General features: G+C 46.0%; 1 protein-coding gene across 1 annotated transcript in view; it reads right to left on the bottom strand.

Annotated features, from left to right (window-relative positions):
* Positions 1-20080, bottom strand: part of ZFYVE26 (zinc finger FYVE-type containing 26) — a 71299-nt gene that overhangs the window by 7785 nt on the left and 43434 nt on the right. Inside the window, exons 26-37 of the mRNA XM_066388046.1 lie at positions 18070-18316; positions 17289-17387; positions 15151-15311; positions 13984-14120; positions 11476-11507; positions 10699-10835; positions 9577-9797; positions 6971-7118; positions 6522-6731; positions 5815-6033; positions 990-1187; positions 293-492 (exon numbers count right to left, since the gene is read on the bottom strand). Coding sequence (XP_066244143.1) covers positions 293-492; positions 990-1187; positions 5815-6033; positions 6522-6731; positions 6971-7118; positions 9577-9797; positions 10699-10835; positions 11476-11507; positions 13984-14120; positions 15151-15311; positions 17289-17387; positions 18070-18316 — 2009 coding nt within the window. The remainder of the gene's footprint in view (positions 1-292; positions 493-989; positions 1188-5814; positions 6034-6521; positions 6732-6970; positions 7119-9576; positions 9798-10698; positions 10836-11475; positions 11508-13983; positions 14121-15150; positions 15312-17288; positions 17388-18069; positions 18317-20080) is intronic.

Below are 20080 nucleotides of genomic sequence, written 5' to 3'. Positions count from 1 at the left end.
GCGACCTCAGTGTTCCAGGTCGACGCTTTATCCACTGCGCCACCACAGGTCAGGTGAGTTTGTGTGATTTTAATATGTGATCCCAAGCCTCCCCCCACTCTCCTTTCCTCCTATATCCTCCTCAGTAGGCTTTCCAGGCTTGTGCTAGACTGTCTTCACAGAATAATTCCTTTTGGATGAGTATGTTTTTCCTCCAAAGCTTTAGGGATGGGCAAGAGCAGCATTATCTCCAACAGACTCTCCATTCTAACCTTTCTGCCCAACCCTAGTTGTTCCCTGGACCTGGAGCTACCTCGACACATCAGCTGCAGTCATCTTCTTTCGGAAGAAGGGGCTTTTCTTCTTCCTAGAGCTGCGGGAGGTCTCTTGGAGGTAGATCTTCAGGTGGTCCTTGGCCTTAAGCAGCCACGGAAGCTTCTCTCCCAGGTCCGTATAGGTCTTCGCTTTGTGACTAAAGAACCAAATACAGGTCATGGCGGCCCGGACTTGGTCCTAGAAGAGAAAAACAAAAGTACAGGTGAAAGGAGGTCAGGGATATTGGAGGGCGGGGGTGTGCAGGGAATGCTGATCTGATTCCCAGCTGTGTGCTTGCTCACCAGCACCCAGCCCACTGCCAGCTGCATGGCTGTTTTGATTCAGTGACTCCTACACCCAATGATCCCACACTGGGCTCTTGGGTGGGACATTATTCTACCACAGAAGAGATCTCAAAGGATCAAAAGGATACTTTTGATTCTCCATTCAACCTGGCTCCCCTCTTGCTGTGGCACTGAATCAACAGGCTGTGATTTAGCACTGGCAACCCTCAGACAGACGCTTCTCTAAAAACACCTGCTCCATCATTTCTTAGGAATTCCGCATTCATGCCTCAGGTTTATCTTGAAACTACCCCCTACCTCTTTTTCACCTTTACATCCCTTGAATTCTGAAGAATGCCATTCCATGGCAGGGCATCAGCAAGAGACAGAAGGCGGGCTGGGGCCTCTCACCTTCATAAACTGCTGCAGCTCGTACAGAATGTGGTAGTAGTTCTTCTTCTGTAAATGTTGGCAGGCAGCGAGCAAGTACTCTCCCCAGCTCTCCAGAGATGAATCAGTGGATTCTAGCAAGTTTTCCAAGTCGTGCAGCTTTCCACTCTTATAGCTTGGCTGGAAAATGCCCTCGATGAAGACTTCTGGAGGACTCTCCTAGAGCCGGGCAAAGCAGAACGTCAGAAGTCTGGAGCTGGGCCTGGCGCTGTCTGGGACCCACTCTGAACTTCCTTCAGCTTCCTTCTAGAGCAGTGCTTCTTAACCTTTTGAGTGTCACAGGCACCTCTGAGAGTCCCACTCTCGTGACTGTTCCACTCTCCCCTTCCCTTTACTGAAAGAACTTTGGCAGACCTAGCTATGCTCAGTCTCCTATCTAGCTCCTGTGATTTTCCTGGAACCTACTCTTACCTAGTTTGGCACCCACAACTCCATTGAAACTGCCCCTTAGATCACCAGTGGCCTCTATAGTATTAAATCTAAAAGTTAATTCTTGGGCCTTGTTTTCCATCTGATCTATCAACATCTTTTGCTACAGCCGGTGGCTTCCTCCTCCTTGAAAAATTTTCTCTATTTGGCTTCCAGGACACCACCCTCTCCAGGTTTTCTTTCTACTTTTCTGGTTACTTCTTTTCAATCTCCTTTGCTGATTCGCCCAATCCCCCCAGGGCTTAGGAAAACTGCTCATCTTTCTACCTATAGTCATTCTTTTGGTGATTTCATAGAGCCTCATTGCTTTAAACAGTATTTGCTGACTATGCCTGACTCCCTTTTTCCAGCCTGTTCATTCCTTCCAAACTCCAGCACTATATATCTAACTGCCTATTCAACATGTCCTCTCAGGAACCTAGAAAACCGACTCCATCTAAAACTGTACTAGTGATTGCTTCTTCCAAATCTGCTCTTTCTACAGTCTTCTCTTTCTCAGGCGGTGGTTTTGTTTTTCTAGTTGTTCAGGTCAAAAGCCTCAGTCATCTCTCCCCCCATATCCCAACATCAAATTCGTCAGCAAATTTTATTGGCTCTACTATCAAAGCACATACAGAACATGTAGGAATCTGACCACTTCTCACCACCTCCGCTGTACTAACAGTCTCCTCCCTGGTCTCCCATTTTCTACTTCTGCCGCTCTCTTGTCTAATGCCAATAATTTAACCCATGTAAGTCTGTAAATCCTGAGACAGAAAGAGACAGACAGACAGACAGGAAGGGGGAGAGATGAGAAGCATCAACTCCTAGTTGTAGCACCTTAGCTGTTCATTTATTGCTTTCTTAAATGTGCCTTGACTAGGGGCTCCAGCTGAGCCAGTGACCCCTTGCTCAAGCCAGTAACCTTGGATTCAAGCCAGCGACCTTGGGCTTCAAGCCAGCTGCCTATGGGCTCAAGCCAGTGACAATGGGGTCATGTCTATGATCCCACGTTCAAGCTGGCAACCCTGCAATCAAGCTGGTGAGCCTGCGCTCAAGCTGGATGAGCCTGCACTCAAGCAGGTGACCTCAAGGTTTTAAACCTGGGTGATTAGCATCCCCGGCTGACACTTTATCCATTGTGCCATCACCTGGTCAGACTCCCATGGTTTTCTTCGTCACTCAGAGTAAAACTCAAGTCCTCACAATGTCCACCAAGCCGTATATGATCTGGCCCCTTTCTGAACTTACCTGCCCCTACCTGTCCCCAGCTCACTCTGCTCTAGCCCCTTGACCTTTGTTGCTCCCTATGCCTGGACTGCGCTTTCTCTGTAACTGGCACGGCTCACTCCGACCTCCTTTAGGCCTTTACTCAGATGTCATCTTCCCTTGGCATCCAATCTAAAATTGCGCAACTCACCTCTTCCTCCACTTTATTTTTCTTCTTATTACTTACTACCTACACTATATATTTTATTTACCTGGTTTATTGTCTCTCTCTGTCTCTACTATAACATAAGTTTTAAAAGGGCAGATATTTGTGTCTGTTTTTTTTTTCACTGCTGTCTCTTTAGTGTCCAGAAAAGTTCTTGGCTATATAATTAACATTTCTTAGATGAGTGAATAAATGATAAACATTATGGAATTCTTCAGGAAGGTGTACTCATATACTAATCCCCTTACTTCGGAGACCTTGAGTCATATAAACCCCTATTCCAAGTCATAGAAAAGAAAATCATTACGGCATTTAGATTTTAGGTTAGGACTAACTAATGGAGAGTAAAAGAAGGCTATAAACTCATGATAGAACAACCATGTGGCCCAGTAGTGCTGGGTATGAGCTGTGTAGAAGTGGTTGAGATCTGGGCTTTGAGGACGGCACAGTGGGTGAGCGCTCCTTTCCTGATTCTGGCTGCTACTGAGAAACCCAGACCCAACCTAACAGCTGAAGGACAGGCTTTAAGAAGCAGGGGCATCAACTCCATAGGAAAGGTGGAATTCCTCAGAAGAGCAGCACCTTAAGAACTTCCATTTCATTCATTCATCTACCCACTCATTGCCTGGTGACACAGATTAGTAACATACAGGCCTTTTCAGTCCCAGTGAGAAGACACAATCGTAAACAGATTGCTGCGGTCCAGTGGGATAAATGCAATAACAGAGTTATGTCCTCAGGATAATGGTGGTGTAAGGAAGAGATTTTTAACATTACTTGCATGTTCTGTGCATGAAGAACAGAGAGGGTCTGAAAAGATAAAAATGCATTCTCAAAGCCTGACCAGGTGGTGGCGCAGTGGATAGAGCCTCGGACTGGGATGCGGAAGGACCCAGGTTCGAGACCCCGAGGTCGCCAGCTTGAGCACGGGCTCATCTGGTTTGAGCAAAAGCCCACCAGCTTGAACCCAAGGTCACTGGCTCCAGCAAGGGGTTACTTGGTCTGCTGAAGACCCGCAGTCAAGGCACATATGGGAAAGCTATCAATGAACAACTAAGGTGTTGCAACATGCAACGAAAAACTAATGATTGATGCTTCTCATCTCTCTCCATTCCTGTCTGTCTGTCCCTGTCTATCCCTCTCTCTGAAAAAAAAAATGCATTCTCAAAGAAAACAGGAGGCGCAGGGCATTCTCAGTGGAGGGACAGCGCATGCGAACTTGCGGAGGTGAGAGAGTGCCTGGCGCAAGTCAGAAACAGTTAGGTCGTTTGGTAAATCTAACACGCAGGGTAAAGGGAGGATTTGTTGTGAAAATACACGGAGAAGTAAGGGGGCCTGATCCTGGTGCATGCTAAGGTATTTGGATTTCATCCTGTGGCTATGGGGGCCCACTGAAGGCCTTTTAGAGAGGGGACTAGCAGGACTAATGAGTAACATAAATATCATGTATTTCTGTTTTAGAAAGCTCACTCTGGGCAGTGTGGTCAGTAACGGAGTGAAAAGGGCAGGAAACAGGCCAAAACATAACACCTTCCATAGGCATTCAGTCGCAGTTGTCACAGCGTTCTTTTTCTATTGTTCCCAACCTGCTTGAGAATTAGGTAAGATGTTTCAGTTCAAGGGTAACTGTGATTACAGGACAGGAAAAGAAAGCTGCTCTCCCAGCTCTGGCAAACGTTAAGCGGGACAATGCTGTCGTCAGCTTATTCCAAGATAAGAAACTAAGCAGCTTAACTCTGACTAGTCATTAGTTAGTGGAAACGGAACTGGGTGACTTCCAGTCTCCATATGTACTTGGGAGAATCACATCTACCTCAAAACTCACTTGGAAACCGAGGGAAAGGGAAAGGTTAGCCATTAAACTCCAAATACTGTAACTCCCACATTATTCTTGAGACCTGGTTAGTAGCTAAGGCACAGGTAGTGGCTAAGGCAGTGTAGGGAAAACATTTCCGTTTCACTGCCCTGCAGAGGTTTGGTTAGGACTCAGGACTACTGGCTGCACCTGGAGCAATCCTACAAGATAGGTCTATTTGCAAACGTTCATTGACTGCCATTTTGACTTAGGGTGGCAGACTGAAATTACAGCATACCTTGAGGTCCTTTAGTTTGATATGAAATTTGGTATGAATCAGCCAATGCCTCATAAAGTTTGCATGGAACATTCAGATAAAGAAGGGAATGCCACAGGGTCATGGTGAAACCAAGTCCTGACTCTGCCTAACAATGAATCCAAAGAAATAATGCACGTCAGGGGCGCATGTGCCTCCTGTGGGAGGAGGGCGGCGGGGGCCAGAGGCAGGATGGGAGCACTCTGTCCGTGTAGTCGGCACTGGAGCCCAAGTACAGGATCTTTGCTGTGGGTGATTCCTGGCCCTGCGGCAACAACTCCGAATGGGTGAGCAGCTGGGTCAGCAGCGGCAAGGTCCCAGGGCAGGTGGGAACTATGTGTAAACAAAGAAGTCAAGCGGTTTGCCCAAGGCCATACCACTTATGGCCTTCCATTTCATTCATTCATCTACCCACACATTGCCTGATGACACAGATTAGTAACATACAGGCCTTTTCAGTCCCAATGGGAAGACACAATTGTAAACAAATTGCTGCAATCCAGTGGGATAAAGGCAATAAACAAACATCTTATTCCAGAGGTCACGCTCTCAACTACTATTTGATTCAGCTGAATGCTTTGGGAGAAGGGATGACATTTGTCATTGCCAGTCAGAGGGCAATTTGGGATCCAGGTTACGATTTGTTGCACACTCATCAAATCATGATTTGTGTGGACAGAACCTCCCATTTTGACCTGACTCTTCCAGAGGTGATCTTACCGCTCAACATGGGGTTTAGCTGAAGGGGGCTGTCCCCCAGCCCCTTAAAACTGAGTGGCCAATGTGAGAGGGCAAAGCAGGCAGGGCCCCTGCGGGCTGTGTGTGTGCCCACCTTGTTGAGGAGGTGCAGCAGGGCCTCCCGCACGCAGCCGTGCCTCATGTAGAAGCTGATGATGGCCAGGTTGGTGCTATAGGTATGCAGGTAGAAGAGGCATTCTTGGTAGTAGGTGTTGTTCATGACCTTCCCTTCAGGAACCACCTCCAGTGAGAGGCTCTGGGTCCGAAGGGTCACTTCCAGTTCCTTCAGGGTGGCCAGGTAATCATCATCTTGCTGATGGGAAAGGACAGAGTGGGAAGGAGAAACGGAACTAAGTAAGTTCTCAGCAGCGCCTGAAATGACTGTTTTCAAAGAATATCTAATAAGGTGCAAAAATGCGCACAATAATTTTAAGGATAAAAAAATAGGCAGGGTACAAAATTCCATATAGTATAATACTGTGTAATACCAATTCCATTCAAACACAAAACACAGAAAATTCACCAAAATCTAAATACCTGTATTACTTTAGTCTGGATATGAGATTATATGTGATTTTTATCATTTTAAAAATAGTTTTCTTAAAAATGAAACTGGCTCTGTATTATTTATCAAACCGTATATAGTTAGTTATCAAACTACATATAATGAAAAGAATAAACTACAGGCTGGTGGCCCTGAGCCAGGGCTGCCACTTTCTGCTGGATGGGAATGACCTTTCCCCAGGTCATTATTGCTCTCTGGCCTCCCCAGAGTGGACCCTCTGCCTGCAGGGCTCTCACCAAGGACAGGAGTGGCCTCGCGGTGGACTCCAGGTACTCCACCACATCCTGGACCAGTCTGGAGCCGTAATTCAGCTGATTGGGGTCCAAAGGGGGCTTCAGGCAGCGACTGAACTTCTCCCGTGCGGCGGTGAGGTTCCCCGCCTTGAGGCAGGCCATTCCCCAAGCGTGCCAGGCCCCAGAGGTGTCCAGCCCAGTCTTTGTGGAGACCTGAAGGAGAAATCGCTCCTTTTAGTTAGAGGTCCCTACATCAAAGCCTGAGAGTCCCTAAGACCCATCAATCTCCTTGTTGCCAATCAGCTCTCCCTACCCCCACCTTGGCAAACTGGTCATGCCCCAAATACTTCCCCATAGCCAAGAACAACTGGGAGATGGCAGTGCCTGTTTGCAAGGCTGGGCAAAGGCAATTCCTTATAGTGGGGTAGAAGTAAGCTCTGTCTTTGCCTCACCTCAACGCCAAGTTGGTAGTACTCAGCTTCCAAAAGCTGGTTCCTTAGCCTGGTCACTGCAGCTGGCTGCAAGATCTGGTCCAGAGATGGCACATGGCGATAGGCAGCAGCAACTAAAATATTCAGGACATCTACCTTGCTGATGTAGCTACAGGGAGGAAAAGGGCAAGGCAATGAGGCTCCGCAGTCTTACTAAGAGTGGTTGCTGCTTGAAGGTTTTCTATTTCATGTCCAAGGTGAAATGTGCTCGTGAGAACTGAGAGGTTCGTAGACTCTATGAGGGAAGGCTCTGGAGTCAGACTCTGAACCCAACTCCATTGCTTTGCAGCTCTATGATCTCGGGCAAGTTAGTTAACCTTTCTTTGTCTCAATTTACTCACCTGTAAAATGAATACAGAAATGAAATAACCCAAGGAAAAGGGCTTAGGATAGTGTCTGGAACTTTGCATGCACTCATTATGTTAGATATAAATACATGGAGTGGGGACACTTAGGTCTTCCCTTTGAGGCAAAGCCTTTACAGGAAATGTTGGAAGCTCATGAGTTACCTGCTTGCTTTTTGGTCCTTTCACACCCTGCCTGCTTGGGAGAGCACAGAGACCAGATCGATGGCCTGCATTCCTGGTGAGTACAGAGATCACATCACTACCATTCCCTGGGCTGCTGCTGGGCAGAGGCTTCCTGGCCCTTCCCTTGGATTCTGGTCTCTTAGACTTGATATACTTTCTCTGGGCTCGCATTAGAGCCTACTAGGACTGCACCTTTGATATGGTCCTGACACCTGGTGATTGCAAAAACCTCAGAAAGCCCAGAGAGCTGGATTACTCAGCCTAGTGCTGCCTGAACTCAAGGTTCTTAAATCTTGTACCATAATTGTAGCAAAAAACCCTGTGGATCCTGTCTTGTCTACTGATTTCCACAAGAAAAGGGATTCAGTGCGTCACCAATGTTCAATCTAGTGGAATTGAGTAGGAAAGTATAGAATGTAAAAGCAAATTTGTGGCACTGCATATTGTTCATGTGTAATAGGTGGTGAGAGTTTTGTATGAGTGTGTTAAAAACAGTAGAAAAATACTCTGCCAATCAGTAGTTCTAAACACACATGGGGGATGTATCTACTTCCTTCAGCAAACTGAATCCGGGGTGGGGGAGAAAGAATGTGTAATTTGAAACCAAGGCACCTGAGGGTGGGCGAGAATCCCAGTGGTGAGGACTCCCTTAATATCCACTGCCCTCAGCCTAACGCGGGAATTTCCTCCACCTACGTGAGATTTTGAAGGAAGGATAGGAATTGATGTTAAATTTGTTCCCCTTCCTAATCTGAATTTCTTGTTCTTTTAAAACAACTTTATCTCACTTACATTACTTATATATTTGAGCTATATTTATAAAATATATTTTTATTGTTGCCTTATATTTTATCTTTTTGTTATATGGAGGGATTTCTGTTCTTTTCCCTCTTTCCTCCTCTATTTCTGGTAAATTGGTAGCTTTTTGGCTCCTTTCATGATTTTTAAAAAAACTTTACTTAACATGTTCTATATATTTATTCATTTATCAACTTGAAAAATGATGTAGAATCTAGGGCCTCTTGATATAAAAGAACAAAATTAACGCCTTAATACTTCCTTCCACTTTCTGTCTCACCCCTTCTGTCTTTTTCAACCTTTTTCTTTTTGTTAATAAAAAGAAGAAAGCTAATCTTTTTGGATTAGTTTTGGATTAGCTCTGTTATTAGCCCTCTGCATGGATATTCTCACTTTATCCTCATAACAGCCCTCAGAGGTAAGTATTATTATTGCCCCCGTTTCACAGAGGAGGAAACCGAGTCCCGGAGTGGTGAGCAGATGTGCCCAAGGTTACAGAGCTTGGAAGTGGTGAGGCTCTGAGCAAGTGCCTGCGCTGCTTACACTTCAAAGAAAATTACGCTCTCCGCTCCCACATCTGGCAAGGACTGACTACTGGGAATACACAACATGAGTCACACATCTGGGTGGATACGCTGGGAACTGTGTGTTTTCATTGTCAAGTTAATAAATGGAGGCAGAGCAGGTTGTACAGGGACCTGAGGCCTAATCGTACCTTTCGAAAGGTATTCTCCTTTATGACTCAGACTGCTACCTGTGACGCAGGATACACAGTCCCCAGCATGCTTTATAGCTCTGTTACTCAGAACACCTCAAGGCCATAGGTTGAATTTGGTTGAGGTTGGGGTCGAGCTTTGATCAAGGCCAAGTATTGGACATTTAGAGAGGATACATCTTTAAAAGTCAGAAAGTTACACATAGGTTAAAGGTGCTCCTCTAATCTGTTTTTAATTACAAATCAACCAGAGTTTTAATTTCTTCCTGACTGGGTACAGCTATAGAATACTCTGCTGTGAGGACCCACTCAGGGACCAAGAAGGAAGGACATGGGCTGAGAAGGTAGGGGAGGAAGACGGTTTGTGGTCTGGTATCAGCATTGCATTAACATCAGAGTGAGGTGCAAACATTCAGTGAGTCTTGTCAGAAAGGATGGAGAGGTGAAAACTCACAGTGGGGTCAGGAAAAGAAGATGGATAGAAAAGACTGCCGTGCAGAAGAACAGAGACTCAGTCCCATCACCTGTCGCAAAGGGCCAGGTCCTGGCTGCGGCCGGCCTTGACGAACATCACCTTGGCGCTGAAGAGCAGCTGCTTCATGATGTCGGTGAGCAGCCCTGCGTCCACCTCCGGGTTGGCGAGGCCCTGGGACAGCCTGCAGCAGTGCTCGATCAGCTGGTGGCCACAGGCGGTGCTGTCCCGGTGCAGGTTCAGGATGGCGATGCATAAGGAGGCGCTGGGGGCCTGGCAGGTGCGAGGAAGAGAGAAACAAAATGCACAGTGAGTCGGGGACCAAAGCATTCTTCAGATGCCATTAGAGAGCAGAATCATTCTTCCTATTTCACAAAGCATGAAAAACACTGAAGGAGGAGCCAAAATCCCACCGCAAAGCAGAATGGGAACTAAGCAAGTTTCAGATGTCCTCAGTAGCACCACCAAAGCTCTGGGAAGAAAGCCAGCTGTGCTCATGTGTCACCTGCTTCTTAGGAATGCTCGCAGATCCCTCCTTTTTCCAGTCTATGTCCCACTAACGCAGGTCTTCCTTATTAACAGCCTGCACTATGATAGTCACCTTGCTTTCCTGACCACCTGGAGAAGACTCTGCTTTAAGTCAATGGACACACTGCTGCTAAATTAATATTCCAAAATACTATTTCATGGTCCCTGATGCCTCCTAAATCCATCATATTCCTTATTGCAGAATTCGGGTCTGTAAACATAAACAGCCCGTTTCAATCCTACTGTTTACTACCTCTCTATTAACATCCTATCCCTTGAAATGAAACCATGTCCAGTTCCCCTGTAATTTCTGACACTGTGCTTTTGCTCAGATGTTCTAGTTTTCACTGTGCTTCATCCATCCTCACTCCCCTCACAACCCCCGCATTTCTGCTTGTCCAAACTCCTGCCGCTCTTCCAAGGCTCATCATAAATGCTACCTCCTCCACAAAGCTTTGTCTTAGCTCCTGTGCATTTCCCAGGATGCTCCTCATTTTCTGCCTTAACTGGTTTACTTGTCTAAGCTCCCATATTATTACACTAAGCAAGCTACGGCCAGGCTGTGCTCACCTATCTCTGCCTTTCCTGCCATACGACTACACATCACAAAGACACTCAAGTGGGGATTACATTTTATTGCTATTACCTGCTCATAGTAAAATTCATTCCGCACCAGCTCATTTTCTTCCTCGTTCAGGTCCAAAATCCATTCCACCTCAGGTGCTTTGGGGACTCTCACCACAGCTGAGAACGGGAGGCTTTCCCTTCTGGAGCCGTCTGGTGCTAAGGAGAGGAATGCCATCCATGTGTCAGCCACTGGCCAGCAATGCCGTCCAGCCCAGCCCAGCCCAGAGAGCTGGCGTGAGTTGCAGGCAGATCCTGGCCTGCTATCTGAGTACCCTTCCTCTTTCCTTGGTCCTTTTAATTTCCTTTAGGAGATCTCATTACAGTATCTCAAACTTTCTTTCCCATGGGAGACCTGCGAGGAGTATTACAGTGTTTCTCATACAACCCTGAACGATACATGCTTCTGAACCACTGGTTACTCGAAAACTAACCTGCGATGAAAGGATACAGGCCCACCTATTCATAGTGATTAAGTGGGTGAAGGAGGGGGCCTTGAGAGGTAGGATGATGGTGAAAGGGAACATAGGAGTTAAAAAAAAAGAACCTACTAAAAGTTAAGAACCAAATTCTTTGGTTGCTGGCCTTCTCAGTGCTGGAAGCTAATGGGCCAGAATGATAGGTTACTATGATGATAATCTTTAAGGGAAACAGACAGCTTGATTCACATGCTACAAATTTTCTTTGGCCAACCAGCTGGACTGAGATGCCATGAACGGTATCAGGTGTAGCTGATACGGAAGGGAAAGCCAATTTGAGCACATAAACAAAGAGCCCGGGGAATGTTACTCAGCCTTACCTTCTGCTTGTCCTGGATTCTCCTCTGGTGCACTGGAAACAGAGGAAGAAACATGAAATGCCTGACTCTCTCCTCCTCATATTTTTTTTAAAATTAATGTTTATTTATTTTATTTTATTTTAAAGAGAGAGATAGGAAGAAAGAAAAACATTGATTGGTTGTTCCACTTATTTATGCATTCATTGGTTGACTTGTAGGTGTCCTGACAGGAGATCGAACCCACAACCTTAGCATATCAGGACGGTGCTCTAACCAGCTGACCTATCCTGCCAGGGCTCCTCTTCTCTGCCATGAGCTTGGTGTACAGCATTGACATTTACTCCGTTACCTGAGTGAGATATCAGGGAATTATCCAGAACTCTCTTCTCTCCCTCACTTGTCACAGCCAATCACTCACCATTTCCTGTCCATTCCATTTCCTAAACTCTTCTTTAAATGTCCCCATTTCTCACTTCATCCTTGCCTCGGAGAAAGTCCTCATCATTTACTAGTAGAGACTTTTCAATAGCTGCTCAATTGGTCTCCTTGCTTCTGTCAACCCATTCTGTACTTTGCAGCTACAACAAGCTTTCAGAAATGCAAATCTGGTCAAATTATGCTTCTGCTTAAAATTCTTCAGTAGCTCCTCAGAGTAAAACCATTCCACATTTGCAGTTCAGACGACAAAGCTCCCTTGTGACCTGACCTGGCTACCTCTTGGGACCATCTCCTGCTACCCAAGACCTGTGCTCAACCAGCAGAGGTCCTGCCCACTCTGCCACCAACTCTGATCAAATTCAGGTGGTACCAACAAACACTAAGTCCCTATGCTTCAAGCCAGAGCCCAAGCCCTGAGTCATAAATCATGACTTGCATGAGAAGCCTGCTGGTCAACCCCAGCCCATGCTGTCAAAAGGCAAGCTGCAAGCCTTTGTGCCACCGCCTAAGTCCTCCTGGCTCAGTGGCTAGCCTCTAAGTCCAGGGCACACTGATCAGAACCTAGCCCCTCACCAACTTATTTGCACTTCCTTTGCAGTAGGTCCTCCCTCTTCTGGGCATGCTCTGTTTTGTCTTATTTTCCTACTCACTTCTCATCTTCTAAGGCTCAGACCAGCTGCCACACCTCTTGGAAACCTTCCTGACCACTGTACTTAATTTTTATTTTATTTATTTATTTTTTTACAGAGACAGAGAGAGTCAGAGAGAGGTATAGATAGGGACAGACGACAGGAATGGAGAGATGAGAAGCATCAATCATTAGTTTTCGTTGCGCGTTGCGACACCTTAGTTGTTCATTGATTGCTTTCTCATATGTGCCTTGACCGCGGACCTTCAGCAGACCAAGTAGCCCCTTGCTGGAGCCAGTGACCTTGGGTCCAAGCTGGTGAGCTTTGCTCAGACCAGATGAGCCCGTGCTCAAGCTGGTGACCTCGAGGTCTTGAACCTGAGTCCCCTGCATCCCAATCCGACGCTCTATCCACTGCGCCACAGCCTGGTCAGGCAACTGTACTTATTTCATGACCTTGTGGTCTATTTGTTGGTTGTCTCCCCACTAACATGGGGGTTTCTTGAGAGCAAAGTGATTATTGCTGAGTGACTACTGAATGAAAGAATCCCCATCAATACTAACTGTGCATTTAAAATCTCAGCACTATGGCAGGTAGGTAATTCCCCTGGCCCCACCCTGAGGGAGGCAATGGCATGCCAGGACCACAGAAACTGTAGTATAAGCATGACACGCCTGCCTTCTTATAAGATCAGAAATCATCATGGTAAATAGTGACAACAATGTCATTTTAAAACAAACACAAAAATGCTGTTACACCATTGAGCAGAAGGTAAAATCTACTTCAGACTATAAGTAAAACATGAAGTAAGTTTGCTTCATGGTTGCTTTGGCTCAGATGTTCTAGGAGTCTTCGTTTTACCCCCTTTGCTGCTAGAAGTAGTGGAAAAAAACTGAGCAACACTGAGCCAGCCAGCACAGTCCTGATCTGTCTTGCCAGAGGTAGGAGCAGTTTCTGAAATTTGTCACTAAGCGAACTGTGTGTGGGAAAGTACAGGATTAGTAGGAAGGCTTCTCTAATTATGAACAAGCCAGGATGACTAGCTGGATTAGAGCTGATGAAATTGATGTCTAAACATTCAGCAGGTGTGACCAGGCCGCTCTGAGTCCAGCTGACACCAACTGGAGTAAGAGCGGCTGTAAAACAGGAGAGCGGGTTGGGGACCTCAGATCACCGTCAGGGGACGGGCTGTAGAACCAGCTGTGCTGATCTCAGGGCACATCATGGACGAGCCTTAAACTTGGCTTCCTCTCACCCCTATTTCCTTTCTTAGAAGTTTCTCTGACCAAGGTCACACATTCCACTGTAGAGCTAATGGCATTTAAGTGTGCATGTGAAGTGAAAATCTTTGTAATTGTTCCATATTCGAGACGCTCTCCACACTGAGCCTCCTAGGAGTGTCAGCACTTGCGGGAAGGTGCAGTGGTCAGGAGCAGCGGCAGCCCCGCTGCCGGACACTCACTCTTTGTTGTAGTAACCATAGCACTGGTCACACACACGAGTAGGGTTCTCCCTGCAGCCTTCCACAACCATTTTCTTGGTGGAGCAGGAACTGCACACTAGCCGGCCGCAGCGGCGACAGTGATGACGTCTGTTGAACTGAGCAGGGTCAGAGGGGAGAGAAGGAAAGGGGGTGGGGGAGAGAAGGTGAGATTGTGGGAACCGGGAGTATAACTGTTAACCCATTTATCCTTGGTATCGGCCCTGTGGCTTATTAATAACATCAGGTGCTTGGGCCTCGTTGAGAAAGAACACACTAGTGCTTGCCTTCAAGAAGCAGAGATTTAAAGATACCTCTCAGCTGAGCAGCAAAGGTGTCATGGACGGTCTTGCAGTAGCTCCTGATAAGTTCTACCTGTCTGAGGGGCAACATGTAAAGGTAGAACAAAAACCAGTGGGGAGGAAGTAGCTTTCTCAGCCAAGGCAGATCCAATTTCTACATGGGATTAATGATGATAAAAAATTATTCTTTTTTTCAAAATATTTCACAAGTACTGCCTCATGCCATTATAAGAGGTTGGTAATCATATTACACCTCTTTTATAAATGAAGAAGAAACAGACAGAGAAATTACAACATCATTGTTTTCATCAGCGCTGAGCTCATATACCAGTCAGGCACTGTGTTAAGTGTAGCAACATTTGTTATTGTGAATAGTCCTTACAGTGACATGAACCAGATACCATATCCCAAGTATATAAGTGGGTATCTGAGACTGAAAAAGTTAATAATTACATTGTTAATAAGAGGGAGAGCTAGGATTAGAACCCAGGTCTTCTGTCTCCAGAGGCAGCACATACAACCACTACCAGGTCATCTGTTGTATCCTAGGGGAGCTAGGAACAAGATCTTCTAATATTTGGTGACTCCTCTGCTATACCAGTCTACCTCGTTTCTGTTTTTTCATGAGAATGGCAAGGATTTTAGAATTTAAGGCTATTTGAGGGCATCTACCTCCTGTTTGAATCCAGAAAATACATTCTGGTCAGGTCAAAGATAAATCCAAAGTCTTAGATTTGGTAGTTCTTTTGGAAATAGCAATATTTTCTTAGGGACAGGAAGTGATTATAAAGCGAGATTCGTGAACTAGAGTTTCCTTCAGATGAAGTTGGAGACTGACGCTGCTTACCATGGTGAAGTGCTCCCTGCGGCAGACCATGCAGACGCTCTCGCTCTCGTCCGGGACCCACTGGTGCCTGGCCGGCGGTGTCGCTGGGGGCACAAACTCCAGCAGGGGCTGACTCTGTGGGACACTCTCCCTCGGACTGGGGGAATGTACAACGGAGACACCTGGGGGTCAGAGCCAGAAGTCAGAGTAAAAGGTGATCAATAGTTCCGTTCATAAATGAAGAAGGAATGAGAGAATTCGAGTTTCACCATTTTACAAATCTCTACTGAAGTAACAGATCCAGTTAATGGTCATTGATGGCTGATTGCCCCACAAGAAGACAGACAACTGGACATTGTATATGTCCCAATGGGAGGTACACAATCATCCATCAAATATGCTGCCCAAACTTGAATCAAATCAAGTTTCTAGATCTCTCTCCCAGCACACTAGAAATTTAGGGGACAGAGACCCAGCTTGCCACGGGGCAGCAATTAGCAAAAGCCAGCATGTGCGATGCTCTTCCGGACACATGACCTACTTTCCTCCACAAGTGAAAAAGATATAGGGAACCTATTGATTAAAAGAGATTTAAGAGATATTTTAGCCAAATGCCATGTGTGACCATTATTTCGATCTTGATTCTAGGAAAAACAATTCTAAAAAATAAATCTTTATGAGACAACTGGGGAAATTTGACTACTGACTGGATAGTTGTTAACAATAAGGAATCGATTGTTCATTTGGTTTTAGGAACGATAATAAAACGTTACGGTTTTGTTTTATAAATGTCCTTACTTTTAGAGATATATACTGATAGATTTATAAATAAAGTTATGTCTAAGATTTGCTTCAAAATAATCCAGAAGAAAGACAGGGGTAGAGATGAAACAAGAATGATCATCAAGAAATGAAAATTACTGTAGCTCCTTTTGTGTTTTAAAAACCTTTTACAATAAAAATAATAATAATAAAAAAAGCCCCAAAATCATAAACCAAAGCTGCTCAGGCCGCCTTGCGCACATGTGTGAAGCGGCCCGTGCACCTGAGTCTGGGCCTCCCCACAGGACTGCGGGTTCTCATGAAGCATGGCTAATTCTCAGAGAAGGGCCATGAAATGCCACGGTCTTTGCTTTATGGTGTCTAAGGAGATTCCCTGTCACCTTGCAGAGCAAGGTTGGCAGGTCACAGACACAGAAAACTGAAAAACATAGTGACTCTTAGCAACACCCAAAAGAAGGAGGCTCCGGATCTGTCCCCGGAATCCTCCTCTGACAGCTGGCAGAACAAACACTTGCTGAGCTTCTTCTCAGCGTGGGCCACTGCGCAAGGGGCCAGGCTGGGGGGGAGAGCGGTAAAAGGGGCAACCAACACATCCGTGGGGGTGATGGACAGAAGTAATTAAGAGCAGCAGAGCCACAGAATAAACATGAGGACTAAATACAGTTGATCCTCCTTATCAACAGATTCTGTATTTGTGAATTTGCCTATTCACTAATATTTATTTGTAACCTCAAGATCGATATTGACATTGCTTTCACGGAATGTGGAGTGGAGAATAATTTAAGTCTCTGACAACAGGCTCTCAGCCGAGGCTGGACAAGGTGAGGTGCTGTTCTCTTATTCTAGTTGTCACACAGCGATGGCTGGAGGACGGAGACAGCCGGGGACAGGGCTGTGCAGGGCAGAAGTTCCAGCTCTGGGGCTAGCTGGATAGTGTTTAAATTCCAACTCCGCCATCAATAGTGGGCAGCCTGAGGCAAGTCCCTGAACACTTCTGAACCTTTACTCTTTTGTAAAATAAGTAAAATAGAATCTACTGGTACAAAAACTGTTTTCAATTCAAGATTATAATTGATATGTGATATATATATATTCCTATATAAGTATATAAGATATATATATGTGATATATATCTTATATCCACACGTGTACATATTTTCATAGCAGCAGTATTCACCAATACAGTGTTTGTAGACACTAAAGATATACTACCATGAAAAATGAGAATTGCCTGTATGCTGAATTTTCTAGGGTACACAAAATTGGACAAACCAAGAAAAACAGATAGGATGCTGTAACTGGAAATAAAGAATCAGAAAGTCGGAGTAAGGCAAGATGGAACTGAAAATCGGGTAGCTCTCGGAGCCTGTTCTCACCAGCGCCAGCAGAGGAAGGGAACTCGACTGATGGGGACCTAGCCAAGGTCTCGAGGTCCGCAGCCTGACTGACAGATTCCGGGAGGTGAGTCACAGATTCTGCAGAGGGAAAATGTGGTCAGAATATCGTTCTACCAGAGGCATCTCTACTCACTGTGCTGGGCATGTAGTTCAAACCCTGCTGGTTTCACTGGTTGTCATTCCAGGATTCTACCAGGTATAAAGGGAACGGTAGAGGCACTTCTAAGCCAACAGCATGCATGCGTCTTAAAGTCCTCAACAAAGTATGTTTATAAAGGCACATGAGAAAATAAAGTAGATGCTAGTATTTTACAAAATAAATAAAACAATGTCCAGAGGGAAGTGGAGGATGATGCCCCTGGAGGGATAGGAAGGAAGAAAAGGAGGAGCTTGTGGGAACATCGGCCCGTATTTCATTCTTGAAGAGGCTGAGTCAGCTCACATGCCGGTGATAGCTGACGAGACCCTGGGAACAGAGCATACCCTCATACAAACTGAGGGCACCGAGGAGCCCACGGCCCCAAGGCCACACAGAGACCACTGCAGCCTCTCCGTCTCCCGAACCTTTATAAGCACACAGTGATTATCTACCAATTTACAATTCTGGTTTGCTTGCTACTTTCTCCGAGACCAAGACCTCTTCTACTCTCCTTCAGTCTTCATCAACTCAAGTAATAAGAGCGGAGAAATGAAAGCCGAGGATGTAGCATAAGCACTTCTTCCTCCATGTAGAACCCCCATCTAGGGTGCGGGCAGTTACCTGATCGTTTCTCCCTCAGCGGGTATGGGAAGTCGAGGGCTTTTCCCGCATACGTGGAAAGCAGTGAGTCGACCTGGTCCATGGTGAAGCCGATCTCCTGCCCGGCCAGCAGCTGGTGCAGAGTCTGCACAGCCACTGTGGCCCAGTCCACTTTCATGTTCATGAGCAGCTGCTCCAGCATGAGGAGCGGGTTAGAGGACAAGTGGGAATAGCTGGCCCGGTGCTGCTCAGGCAGGGTCAGCAGAACCTGTTTGTGGGGAACATCCACAGGGTAAAGAATACGGTACGCAAACCTCAGAAGAAAGCCCAGAGTCCTACTGGGAAAGGGCGGGAGGCCAGGGACCGAGGGTACACGGCTAACTACTGAAACTGGCCAGCAGTCTTTTAGGAAGCAAGGCTGGATTCCTAGCTAAATCCTCCAGGCGGCAATAGGAGGGACACTCCAAGTACCTTCACCTAGAGGAGGCGTCCGCAAACCTTTACTGTAAGAGGTCAGGGAGTAAATATTTTAGGTTTTATGGGCCATAAAGACTCCGTTGCAACTACTCAACTATGCCAATGTAGTGGGAAAACAGCCACAGATAATATGTAAGTGAGTGAATGTACTTGTGTTCCAGTAAATCTTGGTTTCAAAGCAAGCTGAGGAGTGGATTTAGCCCGCCAGTGGTAGGCTGCTGACCTCCGGCCTAAGCATGCTCTGAGCATGGTTGAGCTCTGCCTGACCTTAAAGCCAATGGCCTCTCCATTCCAGGCTTTATTAGAACGAGCAATATAAGGTATATCTGTGGACTTCCTAACCTGGCACCTCCAATGTTCTACAGGTAAATGATGACTCCAAACTTCTTCTAGAGGTTGTTATCGCTAGGGTTGAAATCTTTTCACTGGCTCTGCTTATTGTCAGTTTTCATGGAGTCCTCCATTTAAGTATAGTACATTGAAAAGAAAAAATAAGATTATCTTCTTTAGGAACATTTTAGGTAGTTGAACTTTTTAGCAAGTGGCCAGTCATCAGATTTCTGGCTCTCCCAGTATCATTCTATACTGCTCACAAAAATTAGGAGATATTTTATCATTCATATTCATTTTGAAATATCCCCTAATTTTTGTGAGCAGTATATTTTTGGGCAGAGTATCTGACTACCGATCAGAATTATTAGACGAGTGTCAGAGGGCCCCATTTCTCCCCAAACATTCTTTCACTGGTTTACTTTTTCTGCTTTATAATTTTTTTTTCTATTTGTGTCTCCAAGGTTATGTATCAAAGATAAGGAGCTACCTCATCTTATTACCTAGCCCCTGGTCAGCAAACTGTGGCTCGTGAGCCACATGTGGCTCTTTGGCCCCTTGAGTGTGGCTCTTCCACAAAATACCATGTGCGGGCATTACCTCAATAAGGAGTGTACCTACATATATAGTTTGAGTTTAAAAAATTTGGCTCTCAGCCCTGGCCGGTTGGCTCAGCGGTAGAGCGTCGGCCTAGCGTGCGGAGGACCCGGGTTCGATTCCCGGCCAGGGCACACAGGAGAAGCGCCCATTTGCTTCTCCACCCCTCCGCCAAGCTTTCCTCTCTGTCTCTCTCTTCCCCTCCCGCAGCCAAGGCTCCATTGGAGCAAAGATGGCCCGGGCGCTGGGGATGGCTCTGTGGCCTCTGCCTCAGGCGCTAGAGTGGCTCTGGTCGCAACATGGCGACGCCCAGGATGGGCAGAGCATCGCCCCCTGGTGGGCAGAGCATCGCCCCTGGTGGGCGTGCCGGGTGGATCCCGGTCGGGCGCATGCGGGAGTCTGTCTGACTGTCTCTCCCTGTTTCCAGCTTCAGAAAAATGAAAGAAAAAAAAAAAAAAAAAACAAGAAAAAAAAAAAAACAGAGAAAACAAGATCTCATTAAAAAAAATTTGGCTCTCAAAAGAAATTTCAATCGTTGTACTGTTGATATTTAGCTCTGTTGACTAATGAGTTTGCCAACTACTGTAGACAATTAACCCTTTATCATGCAGTACTCTCAAATCCTCAC

The sequence above is a fragment of the Saccopteryx leptura genome, chromosome 6 (genome assembly GCF_036850995.1).
Source record: "Saccopteryx leptura isolate mSacLep1 chromosome 6, mSacLep1_pri_phased_curated, whole genome shotgun sequence".
NCBI lineage: Eukaryota > Metazoa > Chordata > Mammalia > Chiroptera > Emballonuridae > Saccopteryx > Saccopteryx leptura.
Note: the sequence above shows the minus strand (reverse complement) of the source record. Positions and strands in the feature narration are given on the sequence as shown.